The 20,511-nt window shown below is 37.0% G+C and overlaps 1 protein-coding gene across 10 annotated transcripts in view; it reads left to right on the top strand.

Annotated features, from left to right (window-relative positions):
* DLG2 (discs large MAGUK scaffold protein 2) overlaps window positions 1–20,511 on the top strand; it is a 1,451,407-nt gene that overhangs the window by 779,942 nt on the left and 650,954 nt on the right. For all 10 annotated transcript variants that reach the window (XM_021686447.2, XM_021686448.1, XM_021686449.1 and 7 more), the window contains one exon: window positions 12,998–13,048. In XM_021686447.2, coding sequence (XP_021542122.1) covers window positions 12,998–13,048 — 51 coding nt within the window. The remainder of the gene's footprint in view (window positions 1–12,997; window positions 13,049–20,511) is intronic.

Genomic DNA, 20,511 nt, shown 5'->3' with positions numbered 1-20,511 from the left:
TGAATGATGTAGGCATTGTGATGTAGGGTTAGGCTACTATTGACCTGAGTATATATCAGGAGGAAGATCATCTGCTTCCAGATGGTGGTTGACTCTGAATAACTGAAACCATGGACGATGAAACCATAGATAAAGGGAGGATACGCTATCTTATTTTATTGAGGAGGAACTGATGCTTACATCTTCTCTAAAAACACAAAGTTAATATGTAGCCAATATAGGATTAACATCTATGCCTAATTGAATCTAAAGTGTGAAACTGGTAGCCAATACATTATACAATCAGGGAAAAAGGTCTACATAGGTACTCTTTAAACACAGAGAAACAGCAGTAGTGCAGCCTGCCCTATGTACGTGTGTGTGCACTGTCTTTGTGTGCATGGATATGTGTAGGAGAGCTAGGAAAAGAAACACAGGGCTTATCATCACATTAGATGGATTTTTAGAAGATTTTTGGAAGGATAAATAGGAATTATAGAGAGAAAACATGGCAAGCAAGGATAAAGAAAATGATAGTATGGTGAAAGTGTGATTTTAATTTCCTTGCATATCTTCTCCTTGCCCTACGGTCTTTGATTTTTCATGCTTTCCACCTGAGATTTTCTGTCTGATTAATATTTGTTTACTATTGTTAAGGTATTCATATAACTTATTTCATTTAATGTAATTGAGGATTCATGCCAGCACCATTTGAATCTCTCTTCCTCTTCCACAAGGGTAAAAAAAATAAAAAGACTGACCTCTGGTTACTCATGAACTGTTTAGAGTTTATACGATTAGTTTCCCAGTTGGCACTGTGTACAGAGATAGATTTAGTGCATCCAACCTAGAGCTCCCTGGTGTGACTAAGTATTGTCATGGCCACAACTTAGTATGCATAACCCTTTGTAAACTCTAGGAGCTATCTTAGAAGCACTGATATAGATATAGAAACTTGAACTTTTAATTTTTTCTTTGAAAAATATATTGTTTGTACCTTTTTCCATTATAGGTTTCTATTTGATATAAGTTAATTGAATCTAACAGTGGAAAATAGGGGTAACTCAAGTCTTCTGTAAGAATACTGAGCACACTTAATATATATATATGTTGATTTTTATAAAAATTCCTACGAACAGTAGCCATTAATCTCCCCACCTACCATCACTCTCAACCTCCTTGCACACCATGTGCACACGTTTCTCTTTAGAAAGATGAATAGGCAGAATTTAAATATGCCAATGGCATACCTAAAAAAAACTGTAAAACAATTGTAGTTAATATTTTTGAAGGTTCACTAGGTGCTGAACAGTAGACCTCTACAAAATTATATCATTCAATCTTCCTACAACCCAATGAGATAAGTGCAATTACTACCCACTTTGTAAATAAGGACACTAAGTTTCAGAGAAATTAAGTAACTTGCCCAGAGTTCCATAACTAGAGAATGGGAGAATCATGTTGTAAGCCCAGGCAATCTGAATCCAGGATCCTAGCTCCTAACCACCATGTACAGGTTTTTATACTATCAGGTTGAACCAGGCAGAGTTTGCAGAATTGGCATTTTGTAAGTCAAAACAGTTAAACACCAGCAATTTCATATGATCCAGTCATAGATTATCTCTTACTTTTAAGAATAACCATTGTGTGCAGCAAAATGTAGTGGAAACAGCTCTAAATCTAGAGTCCAAAAGATCTAGATTCAAATTAAAACACAAAACATTATTAGCTGAGCAATTTTGAGCAAACACTTTGCCATCTCTGAGCTCTTTACTCATATGTAAAATTCAGTAATAGTATTATCTATCCACATGGGATTGTTATGAGGAGCAATACAAGAATGTATCTAAAGGTAGTATGTAAATGATTAATATTGTTGTTAGCATAATCTGAAAAAAGATGTGTATAAACAACTTGAAACCTTAGAATTTCTATATTTTATCAAATGGTGAGAGTGTATGTGGTGGGGGGATAAAAACAGAATTAATAATTTGCTCCTTGTTAGGATCTTAACGTACTTCAAGAAAGGTGAAATAAAATAAGTAGCAGAAGTCTGTTCCAGAAAGATTGATCTGACTCTTTTTGTAACAAGCAGGTCAAAGCATTTTTCCAGAATCACACAACTAAAAATCTTCTTCATGTGATCTAGATGAAATAGCGGATGAATTAGCAGGGTAATATAGCTCTATAGCTCTTTTCCAAGGTTGTGAAGATAGTGATGTGCTTTTAAAATCAGATAAAAAGAGATGATATGAGCTAGCAAAGAAGATGGGGATAGTCACTCAATAAATATTTGTTGATTGATGGATTGATCTTGAAGGATGCTGAAAGGGTGACAAATTCAGATGAAAAGGGAGACAGTTTATTGTTAGCAAGATTTGGAGTGAAATGATGGGAGGGAAATTAAGGCAGTTCACTCATTTGGAAACTGACAATGGTGAGGAGGACTTTTGAAGACAGAGGGATTTGAAAGATTTCCAGCAAATAAGAATCCCTCAACCTAAGGTTCAATTGATTTTTTTCTTCAATAGCTATTTATGAAATGACTCTGTGGGCAAGTCATTATGATAGGTGCCACAAGAGAAAAAAATCAAAGATAGTGCCTCATCTGAGCAAGAGGACTATGTCAGGAAAGATAAAACACAACATAAGGAGTTGGATCTTGAAGAAGACCACAAGTACAGTATGAGAGGAACTGTGCTATGTATGATCAGGAAGAAAGACTAGAGTTTAACATGAGACTTCCCTTGATTCAAGCACTAGATTCTTCCATCCCTGCCTCCCTCCATATGGGCACTCATTCTTTAATTTTGTTCAGCAAATTTTGTATTGAGCATATATTTCCCATCACTAAGTGATGAGAAGGATGAATAAAATAGTCCTCATTTCATATTACTTAAAACTTGTGTAAACTTGGAGAAATCACTTAACTAAAAAACCTAACTTTCTTAATAGGAAAATTAACATTAAAATGTCTCACTCTCAGGGTTATTTTAATTATTAGAGCAACTTATGATAGTGTCCAGCATGTAGTAGATACTTAACAGAATGTGGTGGTCGTGGTGGTGGTGGTAATTATTATTATTAGCATTTTGGGGGGGGCAATTTAGAGGATAAGTTGATAATTTCCAGGAGATTGTTAAGAAAAATCTTTTTGACTTTATGGAAGAGATAGCCTTATGTTGACAGTAATAGAAGCTTTCCATATCCCCACATAGAAACTAGCTTCATGAGGGCAGAGGCTTTGTTCTCTTTACTCTTGTATCCCTAGGACCTAACACACTAACATAGTACCTGGGAAATTTTAGTCATTCAAAATATTTTTCTAAATTAATTGGGATTTTAATAAGCATAGATTAAAATAAAGACATTTAGGGTGGACTATATAACATTAATAAAAATACCAAAGTGAAGAGTTGCTTTATAAAAGCTTCAGCACAATTACTTGGCTAGAAAAAGTTTTTGAAGATAAGAAGCAGGGTCTGTAGCTACAAAGGTAGATTGAGAACAGCTGGTGGATGTTCTGAAATGTTCTTTAAGGATAAAGAAAAGTTACTTAAAGCTACTTTGTACAGCATTATCACATGCCAATAACACTGCTTTTTAGAAAGGTAGCTCTTGGGGTGCCTGGGTGGCTCAGCCAGTTAAGCATCTGCCTTCAGCTCAGGTCATGATCTCAGGGTCCTGAAATAGAGTCCTGTGTTGGGCTCCTTGCTCAGTGGGGAGCCTGCTTCTCCTTCTGCCTCTGCTCCTCCCCCTACTTGTGCTCTCTCTCTCTCAGTCAAATAAATAAAATAAATCTTTTTAAAAAAAGGTAGCTCTCAAAGGATATGAAAAATAGATTGATATTGAAAAAATGATCTAGGCAGAAATGTTTTTAGGAAGTTATATTGAGGATATTAAGAAAGTAATAGTTTAGAACTTGAAATAGGATGTTAGTTAGGTATTGATAACAAATATAAAGGACACATATGAAAAAGAGGATTCCCAGGGCTCCTGGCTGGTTCAGTAGGTAGAGCAAGGGGTTGTAAGTTCAAGTCCCACACTGAGCATAGAGGTTACTTAAAAATTAAATAAATAAAATCTTTAAAAAAAGAAGGAAAAGGATTTCCTTAACAGATATAGAGAATAGACTGGAGGAAATTATAAATATAATTAAGCATGATTAGTCCTGTCTCAGAATTACTAAGACTGGGGTGACATCAGGGCATTTACTTAGAAAATAAAAGTTGAGTGAGATTGTATAACAAAAAGGGACAGACCTTGGCAAATGCTCGTATCTGGCAGGAAGAAAGGAAACAGAGAATGCAATGGACAGAGAAGTAGGGAGGAAACCAGTGAGGATATCAACTATGTGACAGAAGAAAAGAGGAATTTCAAGTGGTGGTCACTCCAGAGTGTTAAATACTACAGGAAAGCCAGAGAAACTGAGGCTGGGAAAAGATCATTGTAATCAAATGTGGGAAAGTTTTTGTGGATCCTCTGCTTTTGTATGTTGGTGGAAACAAGATTTCAGATTGAAGAGAGAAGTTGAAGATGAAGAACTGGGTGAACTGATATTCTGCATCTTACTATAGTTGTATTATACCCAAAAGAAAGAGAAAATATTCTTACTATCATCTCACATCATTGCATTTGTAAAGTCTCATCTTATGGTTTAGCACTCACTTTGTTTTTGTTGCTCTAAATCTTTTGGCATGTGTTTGAGCTCCTGATTCTCTTGGACCCTGCTTGCAGTTGACCAAGTGGTTTGTTTATGGGGATAGTGAAGTGAGGGAGAGGGGGCTTGATGGGACAAAAACCTGGTGGATCATGATGTCCTCACAACCATTGATCAATGTGTTCTCAACACCACTTACTGCTCTCAAAGAACATGTTTTAACTTAAGTAATATTTAAAGCCCCCAAAACAAAACAGCATACATCATGCTGGAGCCAAGTGAAAGCATTAAAATCACCTATTATTACTCCATCCAGCATATGGTGCAAAGCAAGGGAGCAAAGCTGGGAAGAAATGTGCCATGTCCAGATCAGAGGCAAATCCAGTTCTGAACTTACTAAGCACTATATTCTTCCTTCTTTACAGAAGCCTTTAATCAAGACAACATTATATCTATCTATCTATCTATCATCTATCTAGCTAGCTAGCTAGCTAGCTAGCTAGCTATCATCTATCTGTTCATCTGTCTTTCTATCCATCCCATCTATCTATCTAAAGTTTCTTTTTATACATGTAAGAACCCTAAGCTATTTTCCTTGATTTTTCTGGACAGAAAAACTAGGAAAATTTATCACATTTTTACAGATGATTAATAATAATTTTTAAAAACCTGTGGTTTCTAATTAAGTGAAAAAACAGACATAGTAATTATTGAGCCTAAGAACCCTTTTTTAGACCCAAAGTTGTGTGTTATAAAGTCTAAATAACAAAGGCAGAGGGAATAACAAAACCAAAGGAAAATTGTTTAAGAATGGAACAGGTTATAGGATACTGATTCTTTTTTTCTATTTGGTGGATGCTGTGATTTAGCAGTTCACTGAGCTCAGAAATTTAATTAAGATTAGAAGTTTTAACGTGAAATCTGGGTTCACTGGTAGATCACAAGCAGGTGAATAATAGGAATAATGGTCTTACCAAAACTAGAATATTAACTAAGAATATCCGTAATTATTTTTATTTTTTGTGTTTTTTAAAAGTAAGAAGTACTATGATTAACTTCTTTTCAAACTGCATATTTTTAAATTAGTCTCATTATAATTGAATTGTATTTTTTTTGAGATTTTATTTATTTATTTGACAGAGGGAGACATAGTGAGAGAAGGAACACAAGCAGGAGGAGTGGGAGAGGGAGAAGCAGGCTTCCTGCTGAGCAGGGAGCCCAATGCGGGACTCGATCCCAGGACGCTGGGATCATGACCTGAGCCGAAGGCAGACGCTTAACGACTGAGCCACCTAGGCGCCCTAATTGAATTGTATTTTTAAAATAACCAGATCCAGGGGCGCCTGGGTGGCTCAGTTGGTTAAGCGACTGCCTTCGGCTCAGGTCATAATCCTGGAGTCCCTGGATTGAGTCCCGCATCAGGCTCCCTGCTCGGCAGGGACCTGCTTCTCCCTCTGACCCTCCCCCCCCTCTCATGTGCTCTCTCTCTCTCTCTCATTCTGTCTCAAATAAATAAATAAAATCTTTAAAAAAATAACAATAAAATAAAATAAGATAAAATAACCAGATCCATACCTTAGATTAAAACAGATGCTCTACAAAGCTTAAACAATTTTTTTTTGCTTACTGTTTAAACAATATTGACACACAAATGTGTATAACACATAAAAAGATGAATTCTAACAGCTTGTAAGTGACAAAACTGGCTTTGGAAGTCAAGCCTTTTGGACCCCAGAATCTAAGCTTTTTATTTCTATGTGGTAATTCCTCTTAATATGAATAGAGGGCACAATTTTAGGCAGTGGAGATAGTCTAGGAAAAGGAACATTAGTTAAAGGAAGTGATGGACAGCTTAGTTGTGTGCTACACACCTTGAGCTTTGTCTAATGATGCTCTCGTTCTGATTAGAGCTTCCATGTTGGTCGAATGACTCTCACTTTTTCAATACTTGATTGTTTTTTCATCCATTCAGCAGAGACGCTTAAAGTTAAATGTGATAAAAACATAGAGACAATGAACATCAGCCTTCTTCAGTTCTTTCTTTTAGACTGAGGTAGAACAAAACTGCCTTATCTTTTTTCCCCTTTCTCAAAGAGACAAAGCTATTTTTTTATTTCTCCCAAAAGTCTCAAGAAGAGTTCAGCCTTAGGGAAGTGAGTATCAGTAGAGTAACATAATGGTCAAAAATGGGTAATAAACGTTAAAAAGATAATGTAAGAGGGAGCAGACAGAAGATTGGAAGAAAGTCCAGTGGAGGTAATATTCTGAGTGAAGGCCACGCTGACCTGATTTGGGAGGGAATGCTAAGATGATTCCTCTCCACAAGGGAGTACATCTTAGATGGGTTCAGGAAAGAGATATTTAGGTTAAAAAAATTTTTAGTGGATTTTGTAGTAGAAAGCAAACTTATTTGCTTATTGAATTATATTTTATATTACTGGGGAAATTAGCAAATATTCAATAATTGATCATATAAGTCTTGTGAACCTTGCACATTATGAATCCACAGCTAATTAAAATAGCTCTCACTATTGAAGGGGCACCTGGGTGGCTCAGTTGTTAAGCATCTGCCTTCAGCTCAGGTCATGATCCCAGAAAGCCTGCTTCTCCCTCTCCCACTCCCCCTGCTTGTGTTCCCTCTCTCGCTCTCTGTCCAAAAAAATAAAAAATAAAAATACAAATCTTTAAAAAAAAAAATAGCTCTCACTATTGAAGACCTACTATGTTCCAGGTAGTTGATAATGTGTAATCTCATTTATTGCTCCCAAAAACTTCATGAAGAGAATTGTGTGGTATTATAGCTAAATATAGTTTCTTTATCACTTAAGATGTGTGCCAAGTGTTTTACACAAATTATCTAATATTCACAATGACCATATTAGGGAAGTATTTGTTAGTACCCTTCTACACATGAGGAATTTAAGGTTTTGGGAGGTTAAGGAAATTGGCTACATTCACGATCTCATAAATATTGAAACGTAGGATTCAGATCTGTGTCTTTTTTTTTTTTAACTCTGGAAACCATCTTACCTACTAAATATAATAGAATGTACGTAGGAAATTCAAGTGTAAGGAGCCGTAAAGCATCATGATGTGTTTGCTGTAATAGATCTCCAATAGGAAAGGGGGATGACCATTGACAATGTAGACGAATACCAACAAGGGGAGTGTGTGTGTGTGTGTGTGTGTGTGTGTTATAGACTTGCTGGGGCATCTGATCATGGTTGCGACTCTGCAGAAAGGACTCCTGAGAAGGGCTGATCTCAGAGATGAGGATATCTGAGCTGGGAATCTCCAAAGGCCTAGGTCCTATAGGAATCTCCATTTGCTGCTACAGCCTTCTCTGAGAGCATCAAATTTTACCCACCCCAAAAAAATCATATTTAGTGATTCATCAATGTTTCTATTTCCTCATGCACATGGTCACCGAGCCTCTGTGTGGTAGGCATTGTGTTATATGCTGCCACTACAGATGAAACAGAGTGACTTGGGCTTTGCCTTGTTCTGGAAGTGGCAAGAAGCCATGAAAACCAGATTCCTCAGTCTCCATGATCATCACATCCCCCTCCCAAAGTCCAACAGCAGCTTTATATGAAAAACCATAATATTCAGAGACAAGTCTTGTTTACTGTGTCATAATTACTTTTAATAAAGGGCAGAATTAGTACATCATATATCATTATATATATATATATATATATATACACACACACACAGTCCTTCCATGTGGCAACAGTGGAGCTGTGGTTCTAGTCCACCTCTCTATTTTATATATTGAATATCACATTTCTCTGAAGTCTTAGTATGTTTGGTGCCTATTGAAGAACTGTGTGTTTATTCTCAATGCATTAAATAGTTCATGTATGTTATTCATGAAAGACCTCTTTTCAGAAGATAAAAATACATCTCAATTAAATTATATGATCATCTGGTCAGGTAATTAAAGTAGCACTGAAGGAGAAAAAAAAGCAGTGTGATAGCATTCAAAGTTCATGAAATTATAATTTTAAATACCAAGTTTGAGGGGCGCCTGGTGGCTCAGTCGTTAAGCGTCTGCCTTCGGCTCAGGTCATGATCCCAGGGTCCTGGGATCGAGCCCCACATTGGGCTCCCTGCTCAGCGGGAAGCGTGCTTCTCCCTCTCCCCCTGCCCCTGCTTGTGTTCCCTCTCTTGCTGTGTCTCTCTGTCAAATAAATAAATAAAATCTTTAAAATAAATACATACATACATGCATACATACATACCAAGTTTGAATCTGAATGAGTCACTCTCTTAACTTCTGTATGATGCCAAAAAGGCTACATGCCCAGAACAGTGCAGGACAATGTGTGGCATCAATTTGATTTTCTAGCCCCCATAGAAACCTACCAGCTGTCACCACAGAACCATTAGATTCAGGAAAATAAGTATCTAAAGAAAAACAGATTTTTCAAAACTGGAAAATGACCTTTATATCTACAAAAATGTCAATCCTCTCACTTTTCTAGTCTTCAAGGTGAGAAGAGACTATCAGTGATGGTCAGTGCCAGAGTTGTAATAACTTGAACCCGATCCATGTAGCTGTCTAGGCCCCAAACTATCAGGTGCATAACACATTGCCTGGGTACTTAAGTATCACCCGAAATATTACCGGTCAAGAGCAACACTGACAATTGCATGTGGCAGAACTCTTTTCAGGAAGAGAGTTTTGTGAATTTAAAGACATGTATTGGTAAACTAACTGATTGGGAATAGAGGGAGACCACCAAGGCAAGTTCAGACAACAGATTGTAAGCCCCCAGAAGATAATGGGAGCCCATTCACAGCATAGTTTTTGTTTTTTTTTTTTTTCTGGAGATACATAAAACCATGGATGGGGGCAATTACTGTTTATACTTCTTGGCTCTTTACCAAGCAACCACTCCTCTAAATAAATGTGGAAAAATTATTTAAAGAATATCATATTGGTGTACTCATTTGAAAAGTCACTAAATTTTCATGAATGTCACAACCCACTCTTACGTACTTCTGATTAAAATGGAGGTATACTTAGTTATGCTTTCTATCCTTTCCCCCAGGGTTTTTGCCAAGAGTTGTGAGGTTGTGAGATTTCTTGTCTCAGGTGTCTTGAGGCCGAACAGAGATCACACTCCCCTAGTGATGACAGAATAGACACTAGGACCTCTTAAAGGACTTTCCTGAACTCCCACATTGTCTCTTGTGATACCATGTTTTAAATATTCTCAATTCATGGTGGAAATATTGCCTCAGCTCTGCTAAAAACCTTTCATTCCTCCATAATTTCACTAAATCCTGTGGCAGTCATAGGATTCTTTTTTTGAGTATAGTTGAAACACAATTTTACATTAGTTTCAGATGTACAACATAATAATTCAATGATTCTCTATGTTGTGCTATGCTCACCACAAGTGTAGCTACCATCTGTCACCCTACAAAGCTATTATAATACCTTTGACTATATTCCCTGTGCTGTACCTTTTAACCCTGTGATTTAGTCATTCTGTAACTGGAAGCGTGTATCTCCACTCCCCTTCACCCACTTTGCCCATCCTCCCTCCCCCACTGTCCATCCTCCCTCCCCCCTTTTTCTCTGGCAGCCATGAGTTTGTTTTCTGTACTTATAGCTCTGATTCTTCTTTTTGTTTATTCATTCATTTGTTTTGGTTTTTAGATTTCACATGTAAGTGAAATTATATGGTATTTTTTTAAGGTAGCAAGGATTATTTTTATTGTTTAGTTACAGATTATTTAAACAGAACAGCTGGGTTAGTGAGTTGCTGAATATTTTATCATACTCAAGAAGTCTATTGTTTCTTTTTTTAATGCTATTTTTTTAAAAGCACGGTGCCATCCCAATCCAGATGGCATCATCTCTTCTTATGAAGACATCCTGAAGACTAGGGAATTAGGCAAATCACATGACTTGTTTGGGTTGAAAACTAAAGACCCATGGAGTCTGTAAGCCTCCAATAGTTTGTCTGGCTGACCAGGGAACTTTTGAACAGCAATCGGGATATGTGTCTATAGTGCATGTAGGAACTGAAGTCAGCATACATGATCATAGACTTGTTAAGCAAAGATTCAGGGAGACCCCACGAAGGAACACGCACTGTATGCCACTAAAGGACTATTGTCTTTTAAGCACTTCCTAACAGCATTTCTTTCAGCCTGAGCCTTTAGATTTTATTATCAGAGGTTTGTTTTTGTTTCTTTGAAGTTGTTTTTTTTTTCTCCCCACTTTTCAGCACTTTGATAATGTGAAGGGCTTCACTCCAGAGAAGTCACTGAAGCAAAGAAAAGCTTCACAAAGCCACAGTGGGAGAATTAAAACGTATCACATGAATTCAGCCTTCCCTTTCTGTCTTCCATCAATTAAAGAAAGTTATAAAAACAAACAAAAAACAGAATTAATATGGAGACACAAACATCCGGGGACTCTGAGTTTTGTTTTGTACTTTTACACATGAAGAACGAAAACCTCCATAAAGCCGCTAAAACTTCCTAACATCATCAAGTCCTCTTCCATGAGTCATTAACATGCTGAAGCCCAGAAAATCAAATTTGGTTCAAGGCTGTTTGATAATGTAGTAACACAGTAAAATGTGATTCACCAATTAGCTCATGTAATTAGAAAATCAAAAACATGCTCTAAGTGTCTGGTGGACACACATAAGTAAACTCTATCGTCATTCTTTATAGCTGCTGATTATAGTTAAAATTACACCTTCCGTTGGGGCGCCTGAGTGGCTCAGCCGTTAAGCGTCTGCCTTCAGCTCAGGTCATGATCCTGGGGTCCTGGGATCGAGCCCCGCATCGGACTCCCTGCTCTGCAGGAAGCCTGCTTCTCCCTCTCCCACTCCCCTTGCTTGTGTTTCCTCTCTCGCTGTTTCTCTCTCTGTCAAATAAATAAATAAAATCTTAAAAAAAAAAAAAAAAAAAAATTACACCTTCCGTTGATACTGCATCCAAATTCCTTATGGAAGAGAATTCACAAGTACCTGTGTTTACAAATCAGATGAATAAATGAATACTGAGTTCAGTCCATCGTTCTTTCTGTCCTCTTTTCTTTTCTTTCCTTCATCAATTATTTCTTGCCAGACTCAGTTAAGCAATAGGGTATCCAGTCCTTGCTTTTATAGAGCTCTCAGTCTGCAAGAACTATGTTTCAATTCTTCTAAGGAAGGAAAAGTCAACTGGTTAAGACCCTACAAAGATGATGATGTTAGAAATTCATCTTTCTAGATGATCCCTAAATACTAACAATGTTGCCAGACACATGTAAGAAAAAAGACACAGCCAACTCAAGTATTTTCTCGCTTGGAGATTTTTGCCTGGCTGAAAAGGACTCTGATAAGAATGGAAATTGAATATTTGTTAGGCTTTTTTTTTTTTTTTAAAGATTTTATTTATTTATTTGACAGAGAGAGACACAGCGAGAGAGGGAACACAAGCAGGGGGAGTGGGAGAGGGAGAAGCAGGCTTCCCGCCAAGCAGGGAGCCCGACGCAGGGCTCGATCCCAGGACCCTGGGATCATGACCTGAGCCGAAGGCAGATGCTTAACGACTGAGCCACCCAGGCTCCCCTTGTTAGGCTTTTTTAAAGCCACTCTTCATCTATTCTGTATGCACATCTGTTGACATAGAAGGCATATGTGATTTGTTGCCTGGCTATCTTTAATATTTCTCTCTGTAAATTCATATCAGTGCAAGAGTTGTTTAGGTGGTTAAAGCTTTCTCACTAGGAATTTCAAACATGTCCTACTTTATTCTTTACTTGCTGCTATTGAAGTACATGAGCATGGCTATGTTACATGGTCCAGGGCTTCCTAATAAATATAATGAGGATAATGGGGATGAATTACCTGAGCTTGAGCCAATAAAGAAAAGACATTTCTTATCTGACATGGTTATTCTGAATGCTATTTTTTGGCAAAATATGACATATAGTTGTGCTGCCTTTTCCACTGACTTTTTAAGATCATATTTTAGTGTTTGTTCATGGAAGTTTTAAAGATATTAGGAAATTATTTCCCTTGTAACTGTAACATTACCCCTAGGTGGTTTCTTCTTTGTAACCTCACAATGCATATTTTGTATTGTTCCCTCTGCCCCAAATATCACAAATTCTAAGGAATGCAATAAGCTTTGATTATTTTTTGCCAAAAATTTCACTCATATATTTTAGAATAGCTTAGATTGTATTTTATTTGGATGAAAACATACAATCACAAACATTTTTTAACAAAGTGTGGTTTATTCATAGCCAGAAGGAAACTTAACCTCGAATGTTGTTAAAAACACAGCCATCTCCCCCTTAATATGTATTTAATCATTCTTTCTTTTTTTCCCTACTCACAGGTCAATGGAACAGAAATTGAATATGAGTTTGAAGAAATTACATTGGAAAGGGTAAGAAAAATCCAACAATCCAAAACCTCAATCTTTCATTTGACATTCTGCATCCTAATGATTATTTTGAGAAATCACACAATTGTGTGTTATACCTTGGAAGTTTCCAACAGGACTCAAAATAAAAATATTAATTAAATGCTTACAATGGAGGGCACAGAGACAAACAGACCAAATCACGGAATATTCCATATGTAAATTGCATTGCCAAGATTTGGAGAAATGAATGAGAAAGACAGATATATTCAGTGAGCTAGTATAGCACTTTTCCTATTGTTTTCATTATTAACATTTTGCTATGCATTTTTAGATACAGTACAAAATACTTTGATTTATGTAATATTAATGCTATCTCATAACTACCATTATCATGTATTTTTTAGTTTAAAAAAAAAAAGTGATGCATTTTAAAGCCACCCTCATGGAGAAAAAACACAGCAATCCTGCAGATCTCTGCAAATATGTTATTAGGGCCTTGGCAAGGCTTTGACAAATTAGCAAATTTCTGTGTAACAACCCTAATCTATAAAGGCATTTGGAAAATAGTAAGAGAAAGGCCAAAAACCACCTAGAAAAAATACGACCAAAAGGCAGTAAAAGGACATTCATCAAAAAAGTAAAGACCAATGACACATGGAAACTTATTCAACCTTATTAATAAACAAAGAAAACAATGATGTTAAATGGGTTTTGTCTGTCCAATTGGGAAAATTTAAAAGAAAGATTAATATTCACTGCCATGGAGTAGACCTAGAAATTGTTACACCCACAAAAAAGCAATTTGGAAAAATGGATCAAAAGCTTTAAAATGGGCACACTTTCTTGACTCAGAATTTATACTTATAAAAATGTACAAAGATATAAAGAATGTTCATATTGGTATTGTTTATAATAGTGAAGATTGAAAAAGTCAAGTGTTTAGTAATACATTATTTTATGTCCAAATAATAGAAAATTATATTAAATTATATTATAATGGTATTTTTAAGAATATTTAAATAAAAGAATGGAAGGCCTAACAAGGTTATCTTGTCAAATTAAAAAAATAAATTTTATAAAATGGTATGTAATTACAATCCCATAAGTACAAACATGCATAATTTGCATTCATAAGTATATACAAAAGCCTGAAAGGATCTACATCAAAATGTTAACTCTTGTTAAGGGTTTTGGATAATTTTTAGTTTCTTCTTTTTGTATACATTTTTTTGCTAAATATTCCATATTAAACATATAATTCATTTACAATAAGAAATAAAATTATAAGTATTTTTCTAAGCTGTTTCATTCAAGTATGAATTCAGACTCTAGACTTGCACTTAAATTTATATTTCTTTTAAGTTTACTGATTATTCACTTTCCTGAGTCAGGGAATTTTTCATCCTCAGCCTAATTTTTATTGAGCATGAGTGGTTTTAAAAGGAAATTTACATTAAAAGTTAAGTGTTTGACAGATGTGTTCTTTAAAACTTCCATTATGAACTTTGGTTAAATTTTAATGGCATGCTAAATGGAGAAAAATGAGGCTTATGGAAAATCAGCCCAAATGAAAAAAGAACACATTTCTCCTACTAAATCACTAATCTTCTCTCTAGGACTGGCTATATAATTTGCGGAGTACAGTGTAAAATGAAAATGTGAGGCCCTTGTTTAAAAATTAAGAATCAAAAAAGATGTCAAGACCCAGGCATTAAGTGCCACGTGACCCTTCTTAAATGCAGGAGCCTGTTAGACCGCACAGATCTCACACTCTTGGAGCCACCCCTTCTCTCTCCCCACACCCCCACATCTCAAACATGACACCGTTTTGTGTCATGGTTTTATAGATCAGAAAATCTAAGCTCACTTTGGTGTGAGCAAGAACATCCTGTGGGAGTGAGACAACTGTGTGTTGCCGGCTCCCTTCTGACACGTCCTTGCTTCCGGATCTGGCGTGTCATCTCACTCCTGCCCTCGGAGTCTCAGTCACACTCGGAACCTGGACACTGCCATGAACTACACCCGCCCCCAAAACCCCCATCAAGCGTTGTCCTCCTTGAACACCACCTCTTTTCTGTTCTTATAATTTATTCTAGTACCGCCCCCCTCAAAAAGTCTTCCAACTCCATTGGGACCTTGAGTCACCGATTTTACCATTTCCCTTACCAGTTTTCACCTTTCTTATGCCCATGCCTCCCCCACCCACCATACTTTGAGACTCCCTCTAAACAGGCTTTTACCATTCCTTCTTCTCCTCTCTCCCTTTCCATGCTCCTCCAGCAAAGCCTCAGCCCTCCATGCCAGTGCCTGGGCAAATGAATGGGGCTAGAGAAGCACTCGTTCATCTCTCTTTAAATTTATAGCTATTGATTTCGAGTGAACCTTCAAAACATCCTAGCAATTCTTAGATATTTCTTTAGAAAAATCACTCTCATTCTCTGGGACAACAGATTCACAACTTATTTGCTCTCCTCAAATCTCAAACACCCCCTCCCTCATCCTCAGTCTCTGCTGTTGACCTCTCTTCCTGTGTCCTTGAGAAAACCCAAGCAGTCACAAGAAAACCGCCTGACCTTCCTACCACCAGCTCTGCCAGTGTGCTTTCCCTTTTTCAATGGAAGAATGTTCCCTGCTCCTTTACGAGGCCAGCCCTTCACTTGTGACCCACACTCTCTAACCTCTTGTCCCTTTAAGGACTCTGCTTCTGCAGTTGTCTCCTCTCTCTCCTGCAATATCAGTTCCTCTCTCTCTTTTTTCCTGGATAAATTTAATACAGACATGATGTAATATCTCTCATTAAAAAAGAAAAAAAAAGGGGTGCCTGTGTGGCTTAGTTGGTTAAGCGACTGCCTTCGGCTCAGGTCATGATCCTGGAGTCCTGGGATTGAGTCCCTCATCAGACTCCCTGCTCGGTGGGGAGTCTGCTTCTCCCTCTGACTCTCCCCGCTCTCATGCTCTCTCTGTCTCATTCTTTCTCTCTCAAATAAATAAATAAAATCTTTTAAAAAAAGAAAAAAGAAAAAAGTCCTCTAGCAATGGAGTAATATAGGAAAAAGCAAACAAAACAAAATGTCACTTGGCCCAATGTTTCCTTCCTGTTATTGTTTCATAGTTCTAGTTTCTTTACCAAAAATCTAGGAAAGTTGTCTATTTTCAATAACTCCAGTTTATTACTTCATTTTCTTATTTTAACCTAGTTCATTTTTTTCATCAGTAGTCCTAAAACCGTCTTCATCAAAGTCTTGACAGACTCCATCTTGCTAAGTTCAAGCATCACTTCTCTGTGCTGACTTCTCAGCAGCATTTGATGCAGCTATTGCTGACTCCTTCCTTCAAGATGATAATTCCTTGCCTTGCAAGACAAAATATTTCTCCTGTTTATTCACCACCTCATTGACACTCTGTCTTTGTCTCCTTGCTGGCTCCTTCTCTAAATGTTGGAGCACTCCAGAAACCCAGTGCACAGACCTCTTCTCAACCTCTCCTCATTCCCTTAGTGATCTCATGCAGACCTGTGGTGTTATATATCCTATCAACTGACAATTCCCAAATCTGAGTTATGATCTCTCCTGCATTCCAAATGTGTACAGCTAACTGTCCAGTTGGCATCTCTGCTGAATATCAAGAGGGTCTTCTCAACTGAGCATGTTCCTAACAGAATTCAAGATTTCCCTGCACTCCTTACCCTCGGGGCAAAAGCTGCTCCTACCCTAATATTCCTCATCTTAGCTAATTGGTTCTATCATTTTCCTTATTATTCAAGCCCCCCCCCAGAAAACCTTCTCTAGGAGTCTTGCTTAATTGCTCTTTTTCCCTTGGCCTCCAGAGCAAGTCCTACCCGTGCTCCCATGAAAATATATCTCAAAATCAATCAAATATTATCACTGACCCTGCTGAATTCTAGCCTAAATTAATATTCTCATGCCTGGACCACTGTAGTCGTTCCCACTTTTGCCCACTCCTCAAAGTAGCCAGAGTAGTCTTTTTCAAAATGTAAACCAGATTATACCACTTTTATTCTTAAAACCCTCCAAGAGGTGATAATTATACTCATTAGCATCACCTACAAGACCTTATACAATCTGACCCCTGCTTCTCTCTCTGACATTATGCTCTCACCACAACTCCTATAACATTTCACACATACTTTCTTGTCATTCCTCCAAAAAGCCAGGCTTTCCCTGCCTTAAAGTCTTGATTTTTGTTATTCTATCTTCCTGCTAGAATCTCCCCTTGGATCTTTACTTGGCTTGCTCTTTCCATCATTTAAATATCTGCTCAAATGTCTCAGAAAAGTCTCCCTGTGCACCCCATTTAAACTAGTACCAGCATCCCCATTACACTTTTTTCCACTTTCATAACTTTATGACTTTTTTAATTTCACTTAACAATATCTGAAATTTATATTATTAATTTATTTATTGTCCACTTTGTTAATATCTATCTCCCTCCCTAAATATATGGTATATGTAAATATATAGTCACTTCTGTATCCAATTTGCCTAGAACATTGTCTGGAATATAGTATATACTCAGTGACTATTTGGTGTATGAATGGATTATGCCAGTGCTCTACCACTGTAAGTGCAGTGAAGTAGAGACACATGGCCTGCATTTGAATCTTGGTTCTATCACTTACTGATTGAGTTAGTTTGAGCTGAATACTTAACCTTTCTGTGCGTCAATTTCCACAGCTGAAAATGAGGCAAAGTATCTATAATTATCTCCTAGGGTCTTTGTGATGATTAAATGAGTTAATATAAAGGTTTAGGGCAGCATGCATGGTTGTTATTCTTCACTTTTCCTTTGTGTTAGCATTGTAGTTCTCCAAGTGTTATTTATTAGGATCATGAAGAAAGCTTATTAAAAACATAGCCTCGGTGCCTAGGTGGCTCGGATGGTTGAGCGTCTGCCCTCAGCTCAGGTCATGATCCCAGGGTCCTGGGATCAAGTCCCACATCGGGCTCCCTGCTCGGCGGGGAGCCTGCTTCTCCCTCTGCCTCTCTCTCTCTATCTCTTATGAATAAATAAATAAAATCTTTAAAAAAATAAATAAATAAAATAAAAACATAGCCTCCCAGTCTCAATGATCTAACTGGTCTAACTGATCTAACACTTTGTTCAGTGTCAGACACCAATAATGAAGAGGTTAAGGTTCTTGTTATATGCTCTTACAGCGTCTACTTTTTCTACATTTAATCTCTATAACATTTAATTTACCCCCTAGCTTCTCTTGATATAAGTCATACTGGGGGTATTAAATACTCAGCTACCTTTGTTAATGTCATCAGAGCCCATGGTGACAGAAAGATTTGAAATATCATAGGTGGCCTTTGCTGAGAGACCCAGACTGTGCTAATGAAAGGAATTTGTTGAATTATAATCTAGGTAACTTTGATTTTTCTGCTCTTTCTGGCATTTTCCCATCTTACAAAACATTTGAATCTGTTCTTCTAACATTCTTAAAATATTTGAATCATCTCCTTCTTTATCACCATTGGCAGAATTTAGCCACTAAATTATGTCTTAAATGGCATACCTGCATTATCTCCTGAATCCTATGAAACATATACCCAATATCACAGCCAAAGTAATCTTTTTAAAACACAATATGATTATGTTACCTTTTTTTTTTTTAAGATTTATTTATTTGAGAGAGTGAGAGTGTGAGCTCGGGGGGTGGGCTGGAGGGGCAGAGGGAGGGAGAGAGAGAAGCAGACTCCCTGCTGAGTGTGTAGCTCCCCACCCACTGCTCCATCTCACAACCCTGAGATCATGACCTGAGCCGAAATCAAGAGTCACAGCTTAACCGACTGAGCCACCCAGGCACCACAATTATGTTACTTTTCTGTTTAAAATTATTCAAAGGCTTTCCATTGCCTTTGGGATAAAATTTAAACTCCTCTGTAGGTTTTGTAAGATGGGAAAATGCCAGAAAGAGCAGAAAAATCAAAGTTACCTAGATTATAATTCAACAAATTCCTTTCATTAGCACAGTCTGGGTCTCTCAGCAAAGGCCACCTATGATATTTCAAATCTTTCTGTCACCATGGGCTCTGATGACATTAACAAAGGTAGCTGAGTATAAAGTCTATGCCTCTGAGTTATTTATCCATTATTCATGCATGAAGTTAATAGGTTATGTACCCCCAGTATGACTTATATCAAGAGAAGCTAGTTTACCCAGCATGGATAATAGATTCATCATGGCTTTATAACCCTAACCATCATGCATGACTGCAATTTAGCAGAGATATTGAAGTGACTATATGACTATCTGTCACCTCCTCTGACCCCTGCCCCCGGCCTCCCAAAAAAAAAAAAAAAATTGGAGTACTTTCCTGACAGCTGCAGAATGTATGATCATGTGATACTACTTGAATGTTCTAATGAGTCAGGGATATTCTTTTGCAGTTAAAAAAAACAAAAAACAAAAAAAACTTCAAAGATCTGAGCTATCCTCCCAAATACAAGCAATTTGTAGGGCAGAGGAAAGTGACTGATTTATTGCACCCTCCAAATTCCTGTAGATGGACCAAGTCTTGGGTATAAGGTGGATAACATGGGGATTTTGAAAACAGTATTTGTGAACTGCCAGGTAAGAGGTGACACATTAGAGTTGTCTGATGAGCTCATCAAATTCATCCAGGTATCAGATTAATTGGAAAATCATTGGATGTCTGAATGACTTAGGCCAAATGTGTTTATCTCAAATTTAAATGGAATTAAAGGTCTATTACTTCAAATAATGTAGAAGCTTTGAATTTCCAAATTCCTGATTTTTTTTTTTCTGGGGGTGTCCTCAGCTATATTCAGTTTAATTGTAACAGGAATAAAAAGCCAGAGTCCCAATGATATCTGATGGGGTTTCAGTTTTTATATAGTCAGCTATCATACAGTCTTATTCTAGTCTAATTAAATAATTTTTAATAATTGGTACATTTCTTAAATTAATCCCAAATTTTATGTATGTTCAATTATCAGTGTATATTGTAAGCAAGCATGTATATTTGTATGTGCATAGAAACCACTTAAACATAAGTGTATATTTTAGATATAAATAAAAATATTTACTTAATATGTATGAACTTAGATCCGACTTTAGTTAGCGTGATGGAAAGTATCACAAGATTTGTGGAACAAGAGTAGGTTTATATAGGCAGTCGAAAGAAGCATAGTCTTTGAACTCAGACCTTATTTTAAATCCAGGATCAGCCACTTTCTGTGTGACCTTGAGCAAGTAACTTAACCTGCTAGAGCCTCATTAGTTTTCTCCGCAATGAATGAGATACTAATATCTATCGTATAGCATTGTTGTGAAAAGTAGAAATAATATATGTATAATGTATAAAAGAGTTTATGGAACATCACAAATGTTCAATATTATTACACACACATACACACTTATGGAGGTCTCATTTATTTTTAAGATGTCACTGCTTAAGGCTATGATTCTGAGGCTGGGTCAAGGGGCCACTGCATGC

This window comes from Neomonachus schauinslandi, chromosome 11 (genome assembly GCF_002201575.2).
Source record: "Neomonachus schauinslandi chromosome 11, ASM220157v2, whole genome shotgun sequence".
Lineage (NCBI taxonomy): Eukaryota > Metazoa > Chordata > Mammalia > Carnivora > Phocidae > Neomonachus > Neomonachus schauinslandi.
Note: the sequence above shows the minus strand (reverse complement) of the source record. Positions and strands in the feature narration are given on the sequence as shown.